Genomic DNA, 19541 nt, shown 5'->3' with positions numbered 1-19541 from the left:
ATGCATCCATTTTTGGTGTGAGACCTTAATGCCACCCATTGACTTAGCAGTAAGGTCTCACATGCTAACCAGGTGGTAAGTGTGCAGCATGCACCAACTGCCGAGTACTGCCATATAAGTGCCCCACAGTAAAAAAATAGAATATATTTTCTACCGCATGTTTTGGATCAGAGGCGTAGCCAGACATGGTATTGTGGGTGGGCATGGGCCCAAAGTGGGTGGGTACACAATTTCCCCTCCCCCTGCACTTTCAGCCCCCACCCCTGCCTCTACACCATCAACCCCTAACAAATAAAATAACTGAACTGGCGGGGATCCCCAAGCCCCCACAAGCAGGAAGTGTTTCTCCAGCAGCCAGAAGATGTCAGTCCCCTAGTTGCTGCAGTCAGTGGCACTATCCACATGCTGCTGCTGTTGCTGCTGCACTGGCCTCTTCCCTCCTGCACATGCTCTGTTTTCAGGCATACACAAAAACCGAACTGAGCATGTGCAGGCGGAGAGGGGTGTGGCTGCAATGCATGGACAGTGCCATAACACCCCGTAATTAGTACATACCTGAGGCTGAAATTTTGCAGGATTATGCGGTTGATATTGTTCTGTCTTGTAGTATAAATAAGTCACATACTACACTTTTGGTACCTTTTCGCTCAGCAGTCACACTTATAGATGGGGGCCCTGTTTACTAAGGTGTGCTGGTGTTTTTAGTGCACACTAACGCTAGAGACACCCATAGGAATATATGGGTGTCTCCAGCGTTAGTGCGCACTAATTTTTTGTGTGCACTAAAAACACTAGTACGCCTACAGCGCAGCTTAGTAAACAGGGTCATAGAAGTTGTGTTTCCTTACAGCTTAAATAAACAGGTACCTGATTTCTAGACTGACTAGTAATAAAGATCACAGAAATCAATGAGTTCCATTGCTTGAAAAAAGGAACTATAAAACCATTTACAGCTGAAGTGGAATTTCTCTAGAAGTCATGATAATGTACAGAGAAAATTATCAACAAGAAAGGAAAGTATAATTGCTTGCAACCGATTTGTCAAATCCATCTCTTTGCATTCCCTAAAGAGTAGCTACTTATCTTTACTACCAATGCTTTATATAGGATAAATTCACGAGGACGTCTTACTTGTAATGGGTACCGATATTTTTACAGCAGAGCTACTTCTGTACTTAGCTATATAATAATAGATCATTGGGCTTCTGTGTGGTCATTTCCCGGCTCAGAGTGAATTCTGCACAGCAGTGTAGCAATACAGTAGGAAAGACACATAGAATTTCCTCCTGTATGGTCTCGTTAGATGCTGTTCAGAAAGATGGAGGTGGAATTCAAGAGATGTGTGTTGTACTTATTGTCGAAACTTGGATTTGCTTTTTACATTATTCAAGCATGTGCCTTTATAACTGAAAAGCAATACCAGATAGAGAGCTTAACAATAAACTGTATGTGCTAACAAATACTGAAATACAGGAGCAGGTCCAAAGCTGTTCAGAGCTGTGAATCAAGTTTAGTAACCTTAAGTTACTATTTCTCTGCAAACATATGCAACCAGAGACTGCCAAATTGTTCCCTGAAGATACATTTACAGAATGTATAAATAATGTATTCATGCTGCAGTTCAGCATAGCTGCAAGATTAAGTTATACTGTGTAACCTTTGGGGAAGACAGTAAAAAAAAATAAATATTAAATGTGTTATATTGAAGAAACATTTTTGTACTCCGTTTTCTCTTGTAATAACCTTATACCAGAAGAAAATAATATCCAGGTGACATTGAGCCCAGCCTTGAAGACTGGAGGAAAATTTCTTTGAGACTGACCTTTATCTCTAAGGTAGAAGAGGGATGACTCTCTCCTTCCTGGAACTTCAGTGTTTTGCCTCTGCAGTGTGTCCAAGATCTTTGATTCTCCAGTGCCGCAGAAGACCACATCAGTTCCTGAGACACAGACAGGCTTATTTTCGAAAGAGAAGGGCGCCCATCTTTTGACACAAATCGGGAGATGGGCGTCCTTCTCCCAGGGTCGCCCAAATCTGCATAATCGAAAGCTGATTTTGGGAGTCCTCAACTGCTTTCCATCACGGGGACGATCAAAGTTCACAGGGGCGTGTCGGAAGCATAGCGAAGGCGGGACTTGGGCGTCCTTGAATGATAATGGAAAAAAGAAGAGCGTCCCTGACGAGCACTTGGGCGACTTTACTTGGTCCATTTTTTCTTACGACCAAGCCTCAAAAAGGTGCCTGAACTGACCAGATGACCACCGGAGAGAATCGGGGATGACCTCCCCTTACTCCCCCAGTGGTCACCAACCCTCTCCCACCCTAAAAAAAACTTTTAAAATATTTTTTGCCAACCTTAAATGTCATACCCAGCTCCATGACAGTAGTATGCAGGTCCCTGGAGCAGTTTTAGTGGGTACTGCAGTGCACTTCAGGCAGGCGGACCCAGGCCCCCCCCCCCCCCACCTGTTACACTTGTGGTGGTAAATGTGAGCCCTTAAAAACCCACCAGAAACCCACTGTACCCACATATGGGTCCCCCCTTGTCACGTCTGTGGCCGTGACCCCTCTCAGATTCGCCTTATTTCCGGCAGTCAGCTTCTGAGCTGGCTCCTGTCTGTTCTTCCTGAGTTAGTTCTGTCTCTGTCTCTGTGTGCTGGCTGCATTGGATTGTCTGTGTGCTGTTTCCCGTTCCAGACTTCAGCCCAGTCCAGTCCGGATCTTCCGGCCTGCCAGACTTGCTTGGCTTGTTTGAGCCAGCACAGCACCCGTAGCTGCCTGGTGATTGCTGTAGCTGAGTCTCAGCTGCTGCTGGGCTTATTAGCCATTTGGAAACTCTCTGCTTTGCCTTTGCATCGCCTAAGGCCCTGGTTTGTTGGTGTTTGCTGCACTTCTGCCTAGTCCAGTTTATAGTCTGTATTCTTGCCTGATTCTAGTTTAGTCTTTGTGTAGCTTTGTGTTCTGTATTGTTTGTTTACTGTATTGCTTGTTTCCCAGTCCTGTTTCTTGTTTGTAGTTCTTAGGTTGTCTGTGTTTCTTGTTCAGTGGCTGCCTGGCAGCTTTCAGTCCTGTCCCTTATCTATCAGTGTTTGTTCCCTGTTTCAGTGGCTGCTTGCAGCTTACAGTTCATTCCCTTGTCTGTCTGAGAGTCCTAGTCTAGTATTCTGCCTAGCCTCCCTGTGTGTTCTGGCCCCTGTGTGTATCCTGCTGGTATCCTGTTCCAGCCCTGTCTGGCAAGTCCTGCCGGCCACCTGCACCCTGGGGCTCAACTCCTGGGGAAGAGTGGCTAAGTGCAGACGTGCGCCAAAAATGAAATTACTGCAAGAGCTATGCAGTAGTCGGGCAGTAACTCTATTTTGGCCGTGTTTGGCGCGTGTAGACACTTACGCGTGTTAGTAAAAGGTCCCCTAAGTGAAATAAGCAGTTAGGGTGGGATTTAGCACAGGCTTGCAGTAACAGCTGTTGAGCTCTAAAAATAGCCGGCAAGCTAAAAATCCCACACAAACTGCATGCTGTGTTAGAGGGCAGGAGCTAGGAGGGTTATGGGTGGAGAATGGGCGTGGACTGCACATCAGCGTTACCACATGGTACCTACTGTGCGCTGTCACTTGCACAGTTAGGGGGTAATTCTCTAAAGGAGCCAAAGGTTAGGTACCAGAATGCTGTTTGTTAAACCTGAATTCTATATTGGCAATTACATTTATTTATGCATTCTTGTATCCCACTGTTATCCAAAAACAAGTTTTACTACTACTACTACTACTACTACTTAACATTTCTATAGCGCTACTAGGGTTACGCAGCGCTGTACAGTTTAACAAAGAAGGACAGTCCCTGCTCAAAGGAGCTTACAATCTAAAGGACGAAATGTCAAGTTTTGGTTCAAAGTGGCTTACAATTTACATTCGCATGGAGTTACATTATTGTATTACATTTGTGACATAAGGAAGTTGTCCATAGTCCAGCAATTCTCTCTTCCCTGCCCTCCCCTCCCATGATGTCCAGCGATTCTCCTCTCTCCCCTGCCCTCCCCTCCCATTGATATCCAGCGATTCTTCTTCCCCCAGCCCATCCTCCTCCCAGCCCATCCTCCTTCTCCACTGCCTACCAGCGAAGCAATAGAAAGGTTGCCAGCATTGGACTCAGCAGCGTGAACGGTGCAGGCAGTGATTGAGAGAGGCTGGCAGCGTTGGAGCTTCCCTCTGCGAGTCCCACCTATGCGGAAACAGGAAGTTGAAACAATGTAGGTGGGATTCGCAGAGGGATGCTCCAACACTGCCAGCCTCTCTAAATTGCTGCCTGCACCGTTCGCGCTGCTGAGTCTGACGTAGTAGTAAGTAGGGGAGTGAGAAGAAGGGTGCAGGATTCGCAGTGGGGGGGGGGGGGGGGAGGTGCCGGTACCGGTGTGTACCGGCACAAAAAAAGCACTGCATCTACACCCCCCTATGCACCATTGAATTTAGAATACTGCCTAAGTTCAGTTACATGCATAATTGCTAATTTGCACAAATAGGTGCCAATTAACACCAATTATCACCAATAACTGGTTGCTAGTGCCAATTAGTTAATTTGTCAATTATGTTATGCAAACAACTGTAGATATTTTATAATGTGCGCATATATTTGCATGCTAAGCTTAAAATTGTTCATGCATGATTATCTACTGCAGGGCCACTGAGAGACACAGCCAGGCCCAGGGCAGGACTGGACCATCTGACCCACCTGGGCTGCCACCATTGTCACTGTGCCATGCCACCAGCCCCCCCACACTCATGCAACCACCACTTCACCTTTCTGTCTGTTCCCTTACTCTGTCCTCTCCTGTGCTGCCCCTGTCCATGCTAGGAGTTGGGAACCAGGTGATTGCACTAACGCAATATCGCATTAATGCACTCATCCGGGTTCTGGGCGGTACACAGGAGCAAGAGAGGACAGACACAGAAGCAGGCAGGAAGAAGCTTGCCAGTGCCATGGCTAGGCCCCTCCCCTTGGGAGGCCTGGCCCATGGAATTTTGCCCCTCCTGCCTCCCCTCTCGGCAGCCCTGATCTACTGAGCCCCAAGTTTTAGAAGTGGGAGGAATTACTGGCAGCACAGGAGAAGGAGATGAGCAGTATAGGATTATTAGACCAGGGGGTGAAGCTTGGAAGCATGAGTTTTAAATTTTCTGTCAGGAATTTCATGGACTTAGGGTATTGTTTGGTCTGGGAGGTGGTGGGGAGGGAGTGAGAAGTTGGAGAGCGTGATTGATGAAATTTAATTCCATCTCACACTTTTCCCCTTTTTGATGGGGGTAAGTTTGGTTGTAGTAGACTGGAGGATGTGCTTGAGTGTTATTATGTTTTCTTCGAGAGTTGATGCTTGTGGGTAAGAGTGGGCAGTCATAGCTTTGGGTAGTGGCGAGAGAAAGGGATATTGGGCCCAGATGCAGCTGGAAATCTATATGGAGGATATTAAAGAATAAGTGAGAATGAAATGGCTCACTCCTGGGTGACACCATCTTCAGTGGAGGCATACTCGTAGTCACTGCAGGTCTCACTATGATCGATGTATTGAATACTGTATGTGTATTCTGATGAGGCTAGATCATTACCAACTAGCTGCTGTGGGTTGGATAAGGTCACACTGGGAAAAAAAAGTGTAGCTACTCATTGAACTTTACTTGAAAAGTTGTAAATTAATGAAGTTCTGGTTATGTTGTAATAATAAAACTGTGGCCAATGTGGATTTGGGGCTTATGTGTTTTATTCTGTGATCTTTTCACAGATGATGAAAAAAGGTTTGGTGCAAATGCTGATGTTATGACAGAAAATAAATAGGACTAACTTAGAAGCTGATACAAAAGAATATAGAGTCTATTACTACTACTACTACTTAGCATTTCTATAGCACCACTAGATGTATGCAGCGCTGTACACTGGACATGAAAAGACAGTCCTTGCTTGACACAGCTTACAGTCTAATTAGGGCAGACAAAGAGACAAATAAGGGATAAGGGAATTACTAAGGTGGGAGTGATAAAACATGGGTACTGAACAAGTGAGTAAGGGTTACGTATTAAAAGCAGCATCAATGAGTGGCCGCAAGTGTTTCCTTCCAAAACGACTCCACAGCAAGTGGTTCACTTACCACATGGCATTTCTTTTTGAGAAAAAAAGAAAGCCTTTTACCCGCTGCGGTAAAAGAGGGCCTGAGCGAACGTCAAAAACATGCACTTATGCTAGCAAAGGCCATGGGCGTGGCTAGACCTTGGCGGAAGGGGGGTCCAGAGCCCGAGGAGGGGGGCACATTTTAGGCCGCCCACCCATCGCCACCGCCGACTCTCCCCCGCCACTTTCGACCCCCCTCCCGCCCCCCCATCTCCGCCTATCCAGCCTGTCCATCCATGCCATCTACTCTCCCTATCACTCTCTTGAATTCAGATACTGTTTTCTTCTCCACCAGAAGGTCGCTCCACAAATTCACCTCCCTTTCCATGAAGAAGTATTTCCTCAGGTTACTTCTGAGTCTATCCCCTTTCATCTTCATCCTATGCCCCTCGTTCCAGAGCTTTGTAAAAGGGCCCATGTGTGCTGTTACCAATGCTCTTACTCCCTCCTAAATAGCAGACAGTAAAGTACATCCGTACTGTATGCAACTGCACTTACCATGTGGTACAGTTTTTTTTTTTAAATCTGTGCTCTAACTGTATAGTAAGATGCTGGGAATGGCCCCAATACTTACTACATAGGCAGTTACCATGAAGGAAGTGTAATGCTTTGGTATACGGACATATTAATCATGTTCAGAAATTATGCCAATATATATTGAATGCATCCAATTCCCAGACAGATAAAAAAAATACCACTGGATTAACAATTTCAAATAATTTGCGTCTTAGGAAGATTTGACAATGCTGCTTTGCATCTTGCACCATACATAATTATGTTACATGGTATCAAACATTAGTTAGCAGTGGCTGACAATGATTGCCAAAAATATACTTCAATTTTTAAACTGAATGCTATCTTATTGAGTCCTTTGATCTAATGCTTATGTATATTTATGCACCAAGTATCACATGATTCAGGGGTCCTTTTACTAAGTGGCCTGCGGTAGTGTACGCACAGATTATGGGTGAGCGCAGAATTATTTTTCAGCGCGCCTGTAAAAAAAAGGCCTCTTTTTCTTCCCCTGAAAATGGACGTGCGGCAAAATCAAAATTGTTGCGCATTCATTTTGGGTCTCAGACCTTACTGCCAGCCATAGACCTAGCAGTAAAGAAGCTGTGAAGTAATGACCTACGCATATCAGATGCCACTTGGCACACATACACTATGCACACCAGAAAATAAAAAATATTTTTCAGATGCGCATAGATTTGCGCCAAAAATGAAAGTACCGCAAGATCCATGTGGTAGTCAGGTGGTAAGTCCATTTTGGTGCACATTAGGTGCACATAGATGCTTACGCAGCTTAGTAAAAGAGGCCCTCAGAGAGGAACCACAGAGGTATATATGTATCAGAAAAGAAATTCATGTGGAATTTAGAAACATGTAAACTCATCTATCATAGATAACCTTTAATCCCTGCTATGGTTTTAAGTGTCCAATTATGGTATCCCTATTGAACATAAATCACCATGCTGATTTTATTTATGGTGAATGTTTAACTTGATTCCTAATAAACCTGAGGGTTTTATATCTCATCTTTTGTCTCAAATGTGATCTTCATTACTTAATTATGATTGCTTGCCTTGTGTTTTAATTTAATTTTTTTAAAATGCTTCAGGCTAGGATTGCCAGAAAGTGTTTCCTTCTTCAGTCCTCTTAAATCTCCCTCAGGCTTTCACCAGAGAAATCTGCCTTATTTCTCCATAAGGCCTCAAAGTTTAAATACACTTATAACCAGTGAATACAATTTAAAATAACACCAATAGCAAATATTGCTTTGAAATTAAATTAGTTCGTAGTGTGCTGAATTTACAATAAAGCGACAAGGATTTATTTTCTGGAAATCCCCTGAAAAATAAGTAGTTGTTTGCATCAGATGTATTTATAATGGAACCACATTGCATTAAAAAATGTCCAGTTATATTACTTGTAGTTTCACACATTTTTATACTTTCCAATCTGTTCAGATACATTTGCTGTTAAGAATAGTGGAACCTTATTTGCCTGGAAAAGATGCTTGTTCATTTGATTTCTTTAAAAGTCATTTAGGGGGTCTTTGACTAAGGTGAACTAGCATTTTTAGCTCGTGCTAAAAATCAGCTGGCACTAAACGCTGAGATCTCCATAGAATATAATGGTCATCTCAACATTTAGCGCCAGCTGATTTGTACTGCATGCTAATAATGTTAGAGCACCTTAGTAAAAGACACCTTAATGTATGTTTCTCCTTTTAGGTGCATAGTCAATAGAAAGATTGATGCTGTGACAAATGATCAACCACTTAATTTACATAGAGGGGCATAATCGAACGCGAACGCCCATCTCCAATGGGCGTTTATCTCCGAGGACAGATCCACGAAGGAGCGGGACAGACTGTATTTTTGAAAAAGATGGGTGTCCATCTTTTGTTTCGATAATACGGTTTGTGCCGGGCAAATGCATCGGATTTGTGCGGATCAGAGCTGGGTGGTCTGGTTTTTAGCGATAATGGAAACCGAACAAATCCAAGGCATTTGGTCGTGGGAGGGGCCAAGATTCGTAGTGCACTGGTCCCCCTCACATGCCAGGACACCAACCGGGCACCCTAGGGGGCACTTGTAACAATTAAAAAAAATTTAAAATACCTCCCAAGTCCATAGCTGCCTTACCTTGGGTGCTGACCCCCCAAATCCCCCCCAAAACCCACTCCCCACAACTCTACACCATTACCATAGCACTTATGGCTGCAGGGGGGCATCTAGATGTGGGTACAGTGGGTTTTGGGGGCGGTTTGGAGCGCTCCCATTTAGCAGCACAAGTGTAACAGGTAGTGGGGGATGGGCCTGGGTCCACCTGCCTGAAGTCCACTGCACCCACTAACAACTACTCCAGGGACCTGCATACTGCTGTGATGGAGCTGGGTATGACATTTGAGGCTGGCATACAGGCTGGAAAAAAAGTTTTTAAAGTTCTCTTTTTTTCATGGGAGGGGGTTAGTGACCACTGGGGAAGTCAGGGGAGGTCATCCCCGATTCCCTCCAGTGGTCATCTGGGCAGTTGGGGCACTTTTTGGGACTTGTTCGCAAAAAAAAAGAGTCCAAAAAAATTGACTCAAATTCTCGCTTCTGGCGCCCTTCTTTTTCCATTATCGGCTGAGCGCGCACTTCTCTCCTCAGCCGATAAACACGCCCCAGTCCCGCCTTCACCACGCCTCTGACACACCCCATCACCTTTGTCTATTCCCGCAACAGATTGCAGTTGGAGGCGCCCAAAATCGGCTTTTGATTATACCGATTTGGGCGCCCATGAGAGAAAGGCACCCATCTCCCGATTTGGGTCGAAATATGGGCGTCTTTCTCTTTCGAAAATAAGCTGGATAGTTAACAATTTCCTTATCTATCCTAAAGACTGGGATAATATATCTAGTTGGAATACTCACTTATGGCCTGTTTGCTAGCTGTACGAAATGCTTTGCTGTGCTCAATACTGAATCAGCACCCACTATATGTAAAGAATTTTTCAACAGTGTATGTGAGTTAGAAGGTGATTGCCTGATAATTGCTAGAACACAATGCGGTCCTTTTACAAAGGTGCACTGAAAAATGGCTTGCGGTAGTGTAGGCATGGGTTTGGGGCGCACACCAATCCATTTTTCAGCACACCTGTAAAAAAGCCCCTTTTTATTTTTGCCAAAAATGGACGTGCCAAAAATGGACATGTGGCAAAATGAAAATTGCCACGCGTCCATTTTAGGTCTGAGACCTTACCCCCAGCCATTGACCTAGCGGTAAAGTCTCATGCGGTAACCGGGCGGTAATGACCTACGCGCACCAAATGCCACTTGGCACGTGTAGCAGACGCATCCCAGAAAATAAAAAATATTTTTTGGGCGCACGTAGTGGACGCGTGCCAAAAATGAAATTACCGCAAGGGCCACGCAGTAGCTGTGCAATAACTCCATTTTGGCATGCATTGGGTGCACGTAGATGCTTATGCTGCTTAGTAAAAGGGCCCCAATCAGTATTATCACATGAATTGTGACATGGTTAGTCAAATATTTGATGCAAAGATGTACAAAATCTACATGGTATGAATACAATGGGGCAATATTTTTCAAAAGGTACAAATACCAGGGGACACTGAATGAAATTATGTAGAAATACTTTTAAAACAAATAAGAGGAAATATTTTTTCACTCAAAGAATAGTTAAGCCAGAGGATGTGGTAACAGTGATTAGCATACCTGGGTTTAAAAAAAAAAGTTTGGGCAAGTTCAGGAGGAAAAGTCCATAGTCTGTTAGTGAGATGGACATGGGGGGAAGCCACTGCTTGCCCCATGATTGGTAGCATAGAATGTTGCTACTAAATGGGTTTTTGCCAGGTACTTGTGACCTGGATTGACCAATGTTGGAAGCTGGATACTGGGCTAGATGGACCATTGGTCTGACCCAGTATGGCTATTCTTATGTTATTATGTTATGTTCTTAACTTGTAAAAATGCTTAATTGGACATCAACTTTTAAACAGTAAACTTAAACTATGCTTCAATTATATAGTATATGGATCATGAGGGCAATTTTCAAAAGACATTTGCCAAGAAAAATGGTCTATTTGAAAACTGCCCATCTTTCCTGCAGGTAAAGGGATGCACTGGTACATAAATACATAAGAGTCGCCATACTATTTATTATTTATTTATTATATTTGTATCCCGCACTTTCCCACTAAAAGCAGGCTCAATGCGGCTTACATAGTAATAGGTAACACAGAATTTTGTTATGTAAAGTAGGAAATTAAGTATAACATAATAGAAGGATGGATGGGTAGGTAGTAAATGGATGGGTAGGTAGGTAGAGACAGGTGATAGAGAGAGGAGGGTAAGGTGGGAGATAGATTCTGGGTCAATGTCGTTTTCTCTTCAGTATATGTAAGGTAGATGGGTTCATGAGATTAATCTGGGTCTTTTGGGTAGGCTTGTTTGAATAGATGGGTTTTTAGTGCTTTTCTGAATGATAGGTGGTCATGGATTGCTCGGATAGGTCTAGGGAGAACGTTCCATAGACAGCTGCCCAGGAAGGAGAAATTGGATCCATAATAAGTTTTGTACTTGAGACCTTTACAGCTAGGGTAGTGCAGGTTGAGGTACTTTCGTGAGGATACAGACATGTTTCTTGCTGGAAGATCGACCAGATTTATCATATACTAGGACAGATCGAAGGTCCATCAGGTCCAGCATCCTGTTTCCAACAGTGACCAATCCAGATTACAAGTACCTGGCAAGATCCCAAAACAGTACAATACATTTTATACTGTTTGTCCTAGAAATAAGCAGTGGATTTTCCCCAAATTCATCTTAATAATGGCTTATGGATTTTTCTTTTAGGAAACTATCCAAACCTTTTTTAAACCCCACTAAGCTAACTGCTTTTACCACATTCTCTGACAACCAATTCCAGAGTTTAATTAAACATTGAGTGAAGAAATATTTTCTCTGATTTGTTTTAAATATACTACTTAATAGCTTCATTGCATGCCCCCTAGTGTTAGTATTTTTGGAAAGAATAAACAAGGGATTCACATCTACCCGTTCCACCTCACTCATTATTTTATAGACCTCTAACATATTTCCCCTCAGCTGTCTTGTCTCCAAGCTGAAGAGCCCTAGCTACTTTAGCCTTTCCTAAGAAGGAATTCTTCTCATCTCCTTTATCATTTTTGTCACCCTTCTCTGTACCTTTTCTAATTCCACCATATCTTTTTTGAACTGTGATGACTAGAATTGCACACAGTATTCGGGTGCGTTTTTCACCATGCAGCAATACAAAGGCATTATAATGTCCTCATTTTTGTTTTCCATGCCTTTCCTAATAATACCTGAGCAGAGGGTTTCAACGTATCAACAATGACACCTAGATCCCTTTCCTGGTCAGTGACTCCTGATGTGGAACCTTGCATCACGTAACTATAGTTCGGGTTCCTCTTTCCCACATGCATCACTTTGCTCTTGTTCACATTAAACGTCATCTGCCATTTGGATGCCAAGTCTTCCAGTATTTTGAATAAGTGTGGTATCAGGACCTATTGTTTTGCTTTGATTGCAGCTGTTCTTTGCCGCTCACTAAAAGTTGTCATCCTAGGCAATTGTCTAATCTGCCTACTGGTTACACCAGGCTTGCATGTTGGAAAGCTATGCTGACTTTGGAACTGAGTAAGAAAAATCACTTCTATTGTGTTTTATTGCTATGGCTTTACTTGTAAACTACATGCCAGGCAACTCTGACTATTAAAAGTTAATTGTCTGGGCAAACTTTATAAAAATTATTTTTGTTGCCTATAAAACTATTAGTTAGCTATAATTAAAATTTCTCATATTATTTATAGACACAATAAATGCAGTGCTTTCTGTCTATGACAAGCCATACTCCTGTGCCTCAGGAACGTAAGCACATGACATATATCTTCACACACCTGCTTTTAATGTCTAATATGACTCTCTGCAGAGTTATTTCCATTCTGTTTATTTTATACCTTGGTAATTATCAAATTGCACTGTTCGATAATTAGATTACACATGAGTTATTTTGAAACATATGGTGCCTTTTGTGTAGGGAATAAAAATAATACATAGGGTTAAATAAGAGCAACGATACATAATAAGACTTCAAGAACATGCCAAGGTGCAATTGTTCCAGTAACACTGCAAACCCAGAATCTGTTGGTAACTGCCTAGCTATAATGACAAATACAATTCTGCTCAGATGAATGACATTTCTAGTGTCAGTTACTAAAAACTGGATTCAATTACACATATGAGCACATGAAACTATATGGTTATCATCAGACAAATAGCCAGACCTCGATTTTGGGAGAGGGTCTGAGCCCAAAGTGTGTGTGGGGGGGGGACATTTTGAACCACCTCCCTGCCTCTCTCTGCCCCTGCCGCAACCCCACAAAAGAAATTTACTTCCAAAATGCATTATATTTGAAATGTTTGTATATCTACTAGTCTGGCGCTGTTTTGGACCTTTCTTTAATGTGTTCTGCTTTCTTAGAAATATTAAAGTGCTTATTTACTAAGGTGCATTAAGATTTTATCAACTTATCATATGCTAACATCGCAAGCATGTTAAGTGCAAAGCATCTGAGTTAACTGTAGGGGGCACTCCCAACACTTTGGAAAAGGCAGACCTGCAGTTATATAGACCATTTTTGCTCGTAAAACAATTGATTAACACCAGTGTGAAAGTATGTGCCATGATGATGTCATATTCATTGCTGGTACGTGTATACAGGAGAGGAGATGAGCAGAGCATAGGTGGAGTTCACAAGTATATGTGTAGATAACAAAATGAACTAATCTGAAATTTCCGTCCAAGTGTTTAAGTACTTTAAATATGTCTTCTTTGAACCTGAGCACTTGGAAACACTGATATTAGGGAAGCTAAGGGGCCCTTTTACTAAGCCACGTAAGGCTCTATATGAGCCCAACATGTGCCAAAATGGAGTTACCGCATGGCTACCACATGGCTCTTGCAGTAATTTTATTTTTGGCGCACGTCCAATGTCTGCAAAATCATTGTTATTTTCAGCCGTGAATAACGGACGCTCACCCAGTTACCGTGTGAGTCTTTACCGCGAGATCAATGGCTGGTGGTAAGATCGCAGGCCCAAAATAGATGCGCAATTTTGATTTTGCCACGTAGGCAAAAACTTTTACAGGTGCACTGAAAAATGATTCTGCACGCACCCAAAACCCGTGCCTACACTGCCAGAAGCCATTTTTTCAGTGCACCTTAGTAAAAGGACCCCTAAGTAAGTTATTATGAGAAAAAAAATGCTCATTTGCTTTTCAGGTTGTAGTGACTAGTCTTGGTTTCTTTATTTGATGTTTTTCTTTATTTGTATTGTTTTATGCATTCTTCTTTCCTGATCCCATGATGTGGACTAGAATGTTTTCTTTCAGAAAGATTTGATTGTACTTGTGTTTATGTTAATTATAAGAAAGAAAATGAACTGATCTATGCACGTACTTGGCACAATACAGGTATGCAGATTTACACATGATCAAGAGCAGGTTTAAGTGTCCTGGCCTGATTTTTGCCATTTACATTTGTGTTATATCATGACATGTCGGAGTCTCTGGGGCTCATTTTCAAAAGATAAAAATGTTTAAAAATTGGCATATTTGGATATTTTGCTCACCAAAATGTTCAAATCGCTATTTTCAAAACCTATGTTGCAGACGTTTAACTATGCAGTTCTTCCAAATCACAAGGGGGTGTGTTGGGGGCGGGAATAGGCTATTTGTCTGCCATAATGGAACAAAACCAAAATGTCCAGGACTAAAACAAAGACATTTTGAGCTAGAACTGTTTTAATAACGACTAAGCCACAAAAAAGTGCCCTAAATGACCACATGACAACTGGAAGAATAAAGAAATGCCCCCCGTACTCCCACAGTAGTCACTGACCCCCTAACACCTCCCACTCCCAAAGATGTAACAGAAACAGTACATACCAGCTTCTGTGACAGCTTTGGATGTTATGGCCAGGCCTATTAGAGCATCAATCAGGTCCCTGGAGTAGTCTAGTGGTCAGTGCAATGCACTGTAGAGAAAGGGATCCAGGCTCATATCCCACTCTAGCTGTTACACTTGTGGTAAAAAGGCTTAGCCCTCCCAAGCACACCAAAAACCTACTGTACCCACATATAGGTGACACCTACAGTCATAAGGGCAGTTATGGTGGAGTACAGTTGGGTACAGTAGGTTTTTGGTGGGTTTTGGAGGGCTCACTATACAATATGAGATGGTAATGGTGAGATGTGTACCTGGGACCTTTTATTTGAAGTCCACTGCAGCGCCCCCTAGGGTGCCCTACTTCTCTGCTGGGATGTCTGTGTGGCCAGTCTACTATGAATGCTGGCTTCTCCTACATCCGAATGGCTTCATTTTGTGCATTTTTCACTTGGACATTTTTTTTTTTGTCAAAAAAACACACAGAGCACAAAAACATCTAGCAAGTGACTATTTTCAGGGGAAAAAAAGATAGACATTTTGCTGTTTCAAAAATCGCTATATTCACCACTTAGTTTCTGGACGTTTTGAGCAAAACATCCAAAGTCAGACAGACTTCATATCGAAAATGCCCTTCCACGTGTCTTTATAAAACCTACATAGCCTCTTAAACAATGTGCACTGTTATAAAATTACCCTTTTGATGCAGAGAAATTATCACAATGCACATTAATGGCATGGCTGATAATGCAAAATACAGTTAGTTGTATCTCTGAGTATAATCAACTGCTCTGTATCATCAGCCATATTAACAGTTAACGTACAGTAACAACCTGTATGTTCCATACCCATTCTACATCTCCTAATAGGAATTTCTACGCTAGGTGTTTAATAAGAGAATTAACATAGGCTAATAGTTAACATGCATTAACTGTTAATGCTGCTCTGGTCAACTTGTATTGTTGGATCTACATAGAATGATGAAATGAATGTTATTGTTAGCTTGTATTTATGAATAATTTTGCCACCAGACTTGCCACCTCTCTTTCTGGGGTTTTTCCAGAATGCAAGGATATACTTTAAATCCATTCTGGCATGTCTGCAAAAGTATATGAGATGTGGTGGTGAGTTAGCACGAGAAATAGTACTGAACAGAAAGATTTTTCAGTCATACCTACAAATAAGAGGAAGCCCTGAATGTAGTTACAAAAGTCAAAATAATAACATGTTTCTAACATTTTCTATAAACAGGTTATACATCATTTACGACTCTCGGAGAATGAAAGCGCTGCTCTGAAGGAACTGCTGGACTGGAGACGAAAACTTTGTGAGGAGCGGGGAGACGTGCAGAACACTGCACACCAAACAGAAGCGAGGAACATGGCCTCTCCCCCTCCTCTGTATAAAAAGCCAACCTTGCTGAAGAAAGCAGAGGATGTCTCTTGCGACACCAGACTTTCTTCAAGCATATGGAACACTACAATGTGATCTACAACAGCATTCATTGGTTTTTGGGGTCAGCAATTTATGCCTTCCAGAAAGACACAAAGATTTTTTTTTTTTTTTGTGCAAAAACTCTTTGGGAAGAAGAATGGAGGACTGTTAAATCAAAGTTGCCGTGAAGGTCTCTGTGACCACAGAATTGATTAATTGAAGGAGCACAGAAAACAGATACATTGTAATTGTTTTGCATGTATGCATGTGTACCTGCTCTCTGTTTTTCCCAAGCTTATTTTGAAACAGAGACAAACTCTGCACAGTAAGCACACATTTTTCCTGTCAAAAATGAATTCCTGTTGGGTGAGTGCCTGTGAAGAAAGATTAAGGGGGTCTTTTTCTAAGGTGTGCTAAGTATTTGCAGTTCACATGCCTTAACAGCAAATATTAAAATGCACCAAGTGCAAAGACTGCCGTAATTGTTCTGAGCATGCCCAGCAGGTCCTCTGCAATTACCACACTGAATACTGCTCTTGCGCATGTAAATCTGGTAGCGGTTAGTGCAAACGCACTTAGGAACGAATTCAGTAAATGGCGCCAAAATTTGGGTGCTATAAAAAAATCTGTGCTAAGCACAATTCTATAAAGGATGCTTGCCCTTAGTAGAATCATGTTTAGCTCAGATTTCCACACCCAACTTTGGATGCAAAGGGTTGCACTAACTGAACCCTGGTGTAAGTCCCAATGTTCAGGTTGGAGATGGATCCCCCTAATTCAGTAACACTGTGCACGTCTCTCATTGCCACATTCCCTTTTGGGTTACACACTATGAGGGAAATTCTATATGTGATGCCTTAAAAATTGGTGCCGTAAAACCACACCTATTTGTGTGGTTAGTGTGATTCTATAAACTATGCATAAAGTTAGTAGTTTATAGAATATGCTCACATGCCGTTCTTGTGACTAAAATTTAGGCACACCCATTTAGATCACCTAAAACCAGGCTTAAATACCTGTGGCTAAGTTAGGCGCAGATTGGGTGCATTCCATAATAGTGCGCATAGCTTTTTGAAATGCTCACAGCCTACCCATTCCATACCCATAGCCATGCCCCCTTTTTGACTTTGCACATGAGAATTTATGCATACCGATTTATAGAATACACCTAGAAAATTGTGTGCATTAATTCTAATTAAAGCCAATTACTGCTGCTACTTGGTTGCTAAGTACCAATTACCAGCACTGATTGGCTTGTTAATCAGTTAAGTTGTGCACATAATTTGGCCATGCAGCCAAATTAGCAAGCAGAACTTAAGGCCACATATATAGAATTTGGGGGTATGGGATTTGGGCATGCAATGTTATAGAATAGTCTGAGGCAAGATGCGGGTGCAGTTCCAAATTAGTGCCAATTGACATCAATAATTGTTAATACCCAATTATTGCTGTTAATTGACCGGTTACCCAATTTAGCTGCATGTGTTTCTCAGGATCATACCGAAATGTAGACACCTTTTATGGAATCCAGGGGTTAGCACCTCCTGTTGAAGAGGCACATAAGTGAACCTGCACTAACTGTGAGAGTGATGTTTAGCATGCGGTAAGCAATGGACAAAAAAGTGAGGACAGCTCAAGGAGGATATCAGGAAGTCTCTAATGTCAACAGCTAAAAAAATGACCCATGCGGTAAGTACAATAGTACAGCACCCATTCTCCTCCTACGACCCACCTAGTTCCCTCCCCCTAACACATGAATTAGTGCACACAAGATAACAGTTGCTGCACTTATGAGTAAGCAGTTAACTTGCTTTAATTCACACGTTAACCACCAGATTCAATATACGGCGCCTAAAAATCTGCATGGAACTCAGTTTTGTCTATGTGTATTCTATAAGATTTATGCACAGTATATAGAATACGCTTAGTCGATATCATCGCACCTAAATCTGCATGCGCCTATTTACACCAATGAAAACCTGGCGTAAATCCCAACGCATAGATTTAGGTAGACTGTGCCATATTCTATAACTATGCATGTAAATTTTGGAATGCCCATAAAACACCCATAAACACGCCTCTTTTCAACTGCGCACATTTATTTTGAACTGCACGCTTCACCATTTAGGTGCAGTTCATTATAGAATACACTTACCAAGCTGTGCACCTAACTTGCAATTATTGTCAATTAGTGCTCATTTTTGCTTGTTAAGTGCTTTTAAAAATTCTGATTGGCTTGTTGAGCGAATTAAGTTATGCGCATAGTTTTAGAATGCATCTGGATTTCGGCATGCAAATCTAGGCACCATATATGGAATCTCCACCTAACTGTTTAGCATCCTATGTAATAATTCTCACCTCCAACGTTCTGTGCTTGGGACCGTGGTTCCTGGAGGTGATCTGCTAGGCAGACACGCACTGACGTCATGACAGCTGATTCCAAGGCAAGGGGAGGAGTAGGGAAACACGCACAGCGTGCTTCCCTACTCCTCCCCTGCCTCGGAATCATCTGTCACCCCCTGCGCTATGACCCCCTCGACCTCCCCGGCCCGCCGAAAGCCGCCCCCGCCGCCGTTGTGGACTACCTGTGCTGACGGGGGACCCAAACCCCCGACAGCCGAAGTGCTGTTGTGCCCTTCGCATTGCTTCCTCAATCATCTTCTGTGGAAGTTCCTCTACGTGCGTCTGACGTCAGACGCACGCAGAGAAACTTCCAAAGAAGATGATTGAGGAAGCAACGCGAAGGGCACAACAGCACTTCGGCTGTCGGGGGTTTGGGTCCCCCGTCAGCACAGGTAGTCCACAACAACGGCGGGGGGCGGTTTTCGCTGGCACGGAGGGTCGAGGGGCTGTAGCATGAAGGGGGGGGGGGGAGAAATTGCCTGCCTAGGGCCCGTTTCCTTCAGAAATGGGCCTTTTTTACTAGTAATTTAATAAAAGGCCCCGCAAGTCAGCAAACATTATGACAAGCTCTAGAAAAGGAAAATAAATTCTATGTACATTTGTTTTATAGTCAATAATTTTATGTTTATTGTATCATTATGAATGGATTATTATATTAAATATCTATCCATATATATAAATATATAATGCATATTTCTATGTAGAGATTTGTGTTTTATTGACACTGCAAACAAAACTATTAACCTGTTTATTACTGGAATTTTATAACTTTATGCAATCAGTAAAGATGTGCAGAAATTTTATGATCAAGGTCAAATTCAGTCCAGGTGAATTTCAGCCTTATTTTAAATGAAGGGTTCTCAACCCAGTCTTTGGGACACGCCTAGCAAGCCAGGTTTTCATGATATCCACAATGAATACGCAATATGTACCTACAAAATATCTGTAACCCGCTTTTATAATAATTCAACTTTATTATATCCAAATTCAAATACAACATATGGCCATTGGCTTTCACTCTTTACTTCTACACATCCAATGGGCATATGTTGTATTTGA

The 19541-nt window shown here is 42.4% G+C and overlaps 1 protein-coding gene across 1 annotated transcript in view; it reads left to right on the top strand.

Moving 5' to 3' along the window:
• The window catches only part of MYO16 (myosin XVI), a 481895-nt gene extending 465762 nt beyond the window's left edge, over positions 1 to 16133 (top strand). Inside the window, exon 34 of the mRNA XM_030202479.1 lies at positions 15897 to 16133. Coding sequence (XP_030058339.1) covers positions 15897 to 16133 — 237 coding nt within the window. The remainder of the gene's footprint in view (positions 1 to 15896) is intronic.
• Positions 16134 to 19541: the final 3408 nt, after the last annotated feature.

The sequence above is a fragment of the Microcaecilia unicolor genome, chromosome 4 (genome assembly GCF_901765095.1).
Source record: "Microcaecilia unicolor chromosome 4, aMicUni1.1, whole genome shotgun sequence".
Classification (NCBI taxonomy): Eukaryota; Metazoa; Chordata; class Amphibia; order Gymnophiona; family Siphonopidae; genus Microcaecilia; species Microcaecilia unicolor.
Note: the sequence above shows the minus strand (reverse complement) of the source record. Positions and strands in the feature narration are given on the sequence as shown.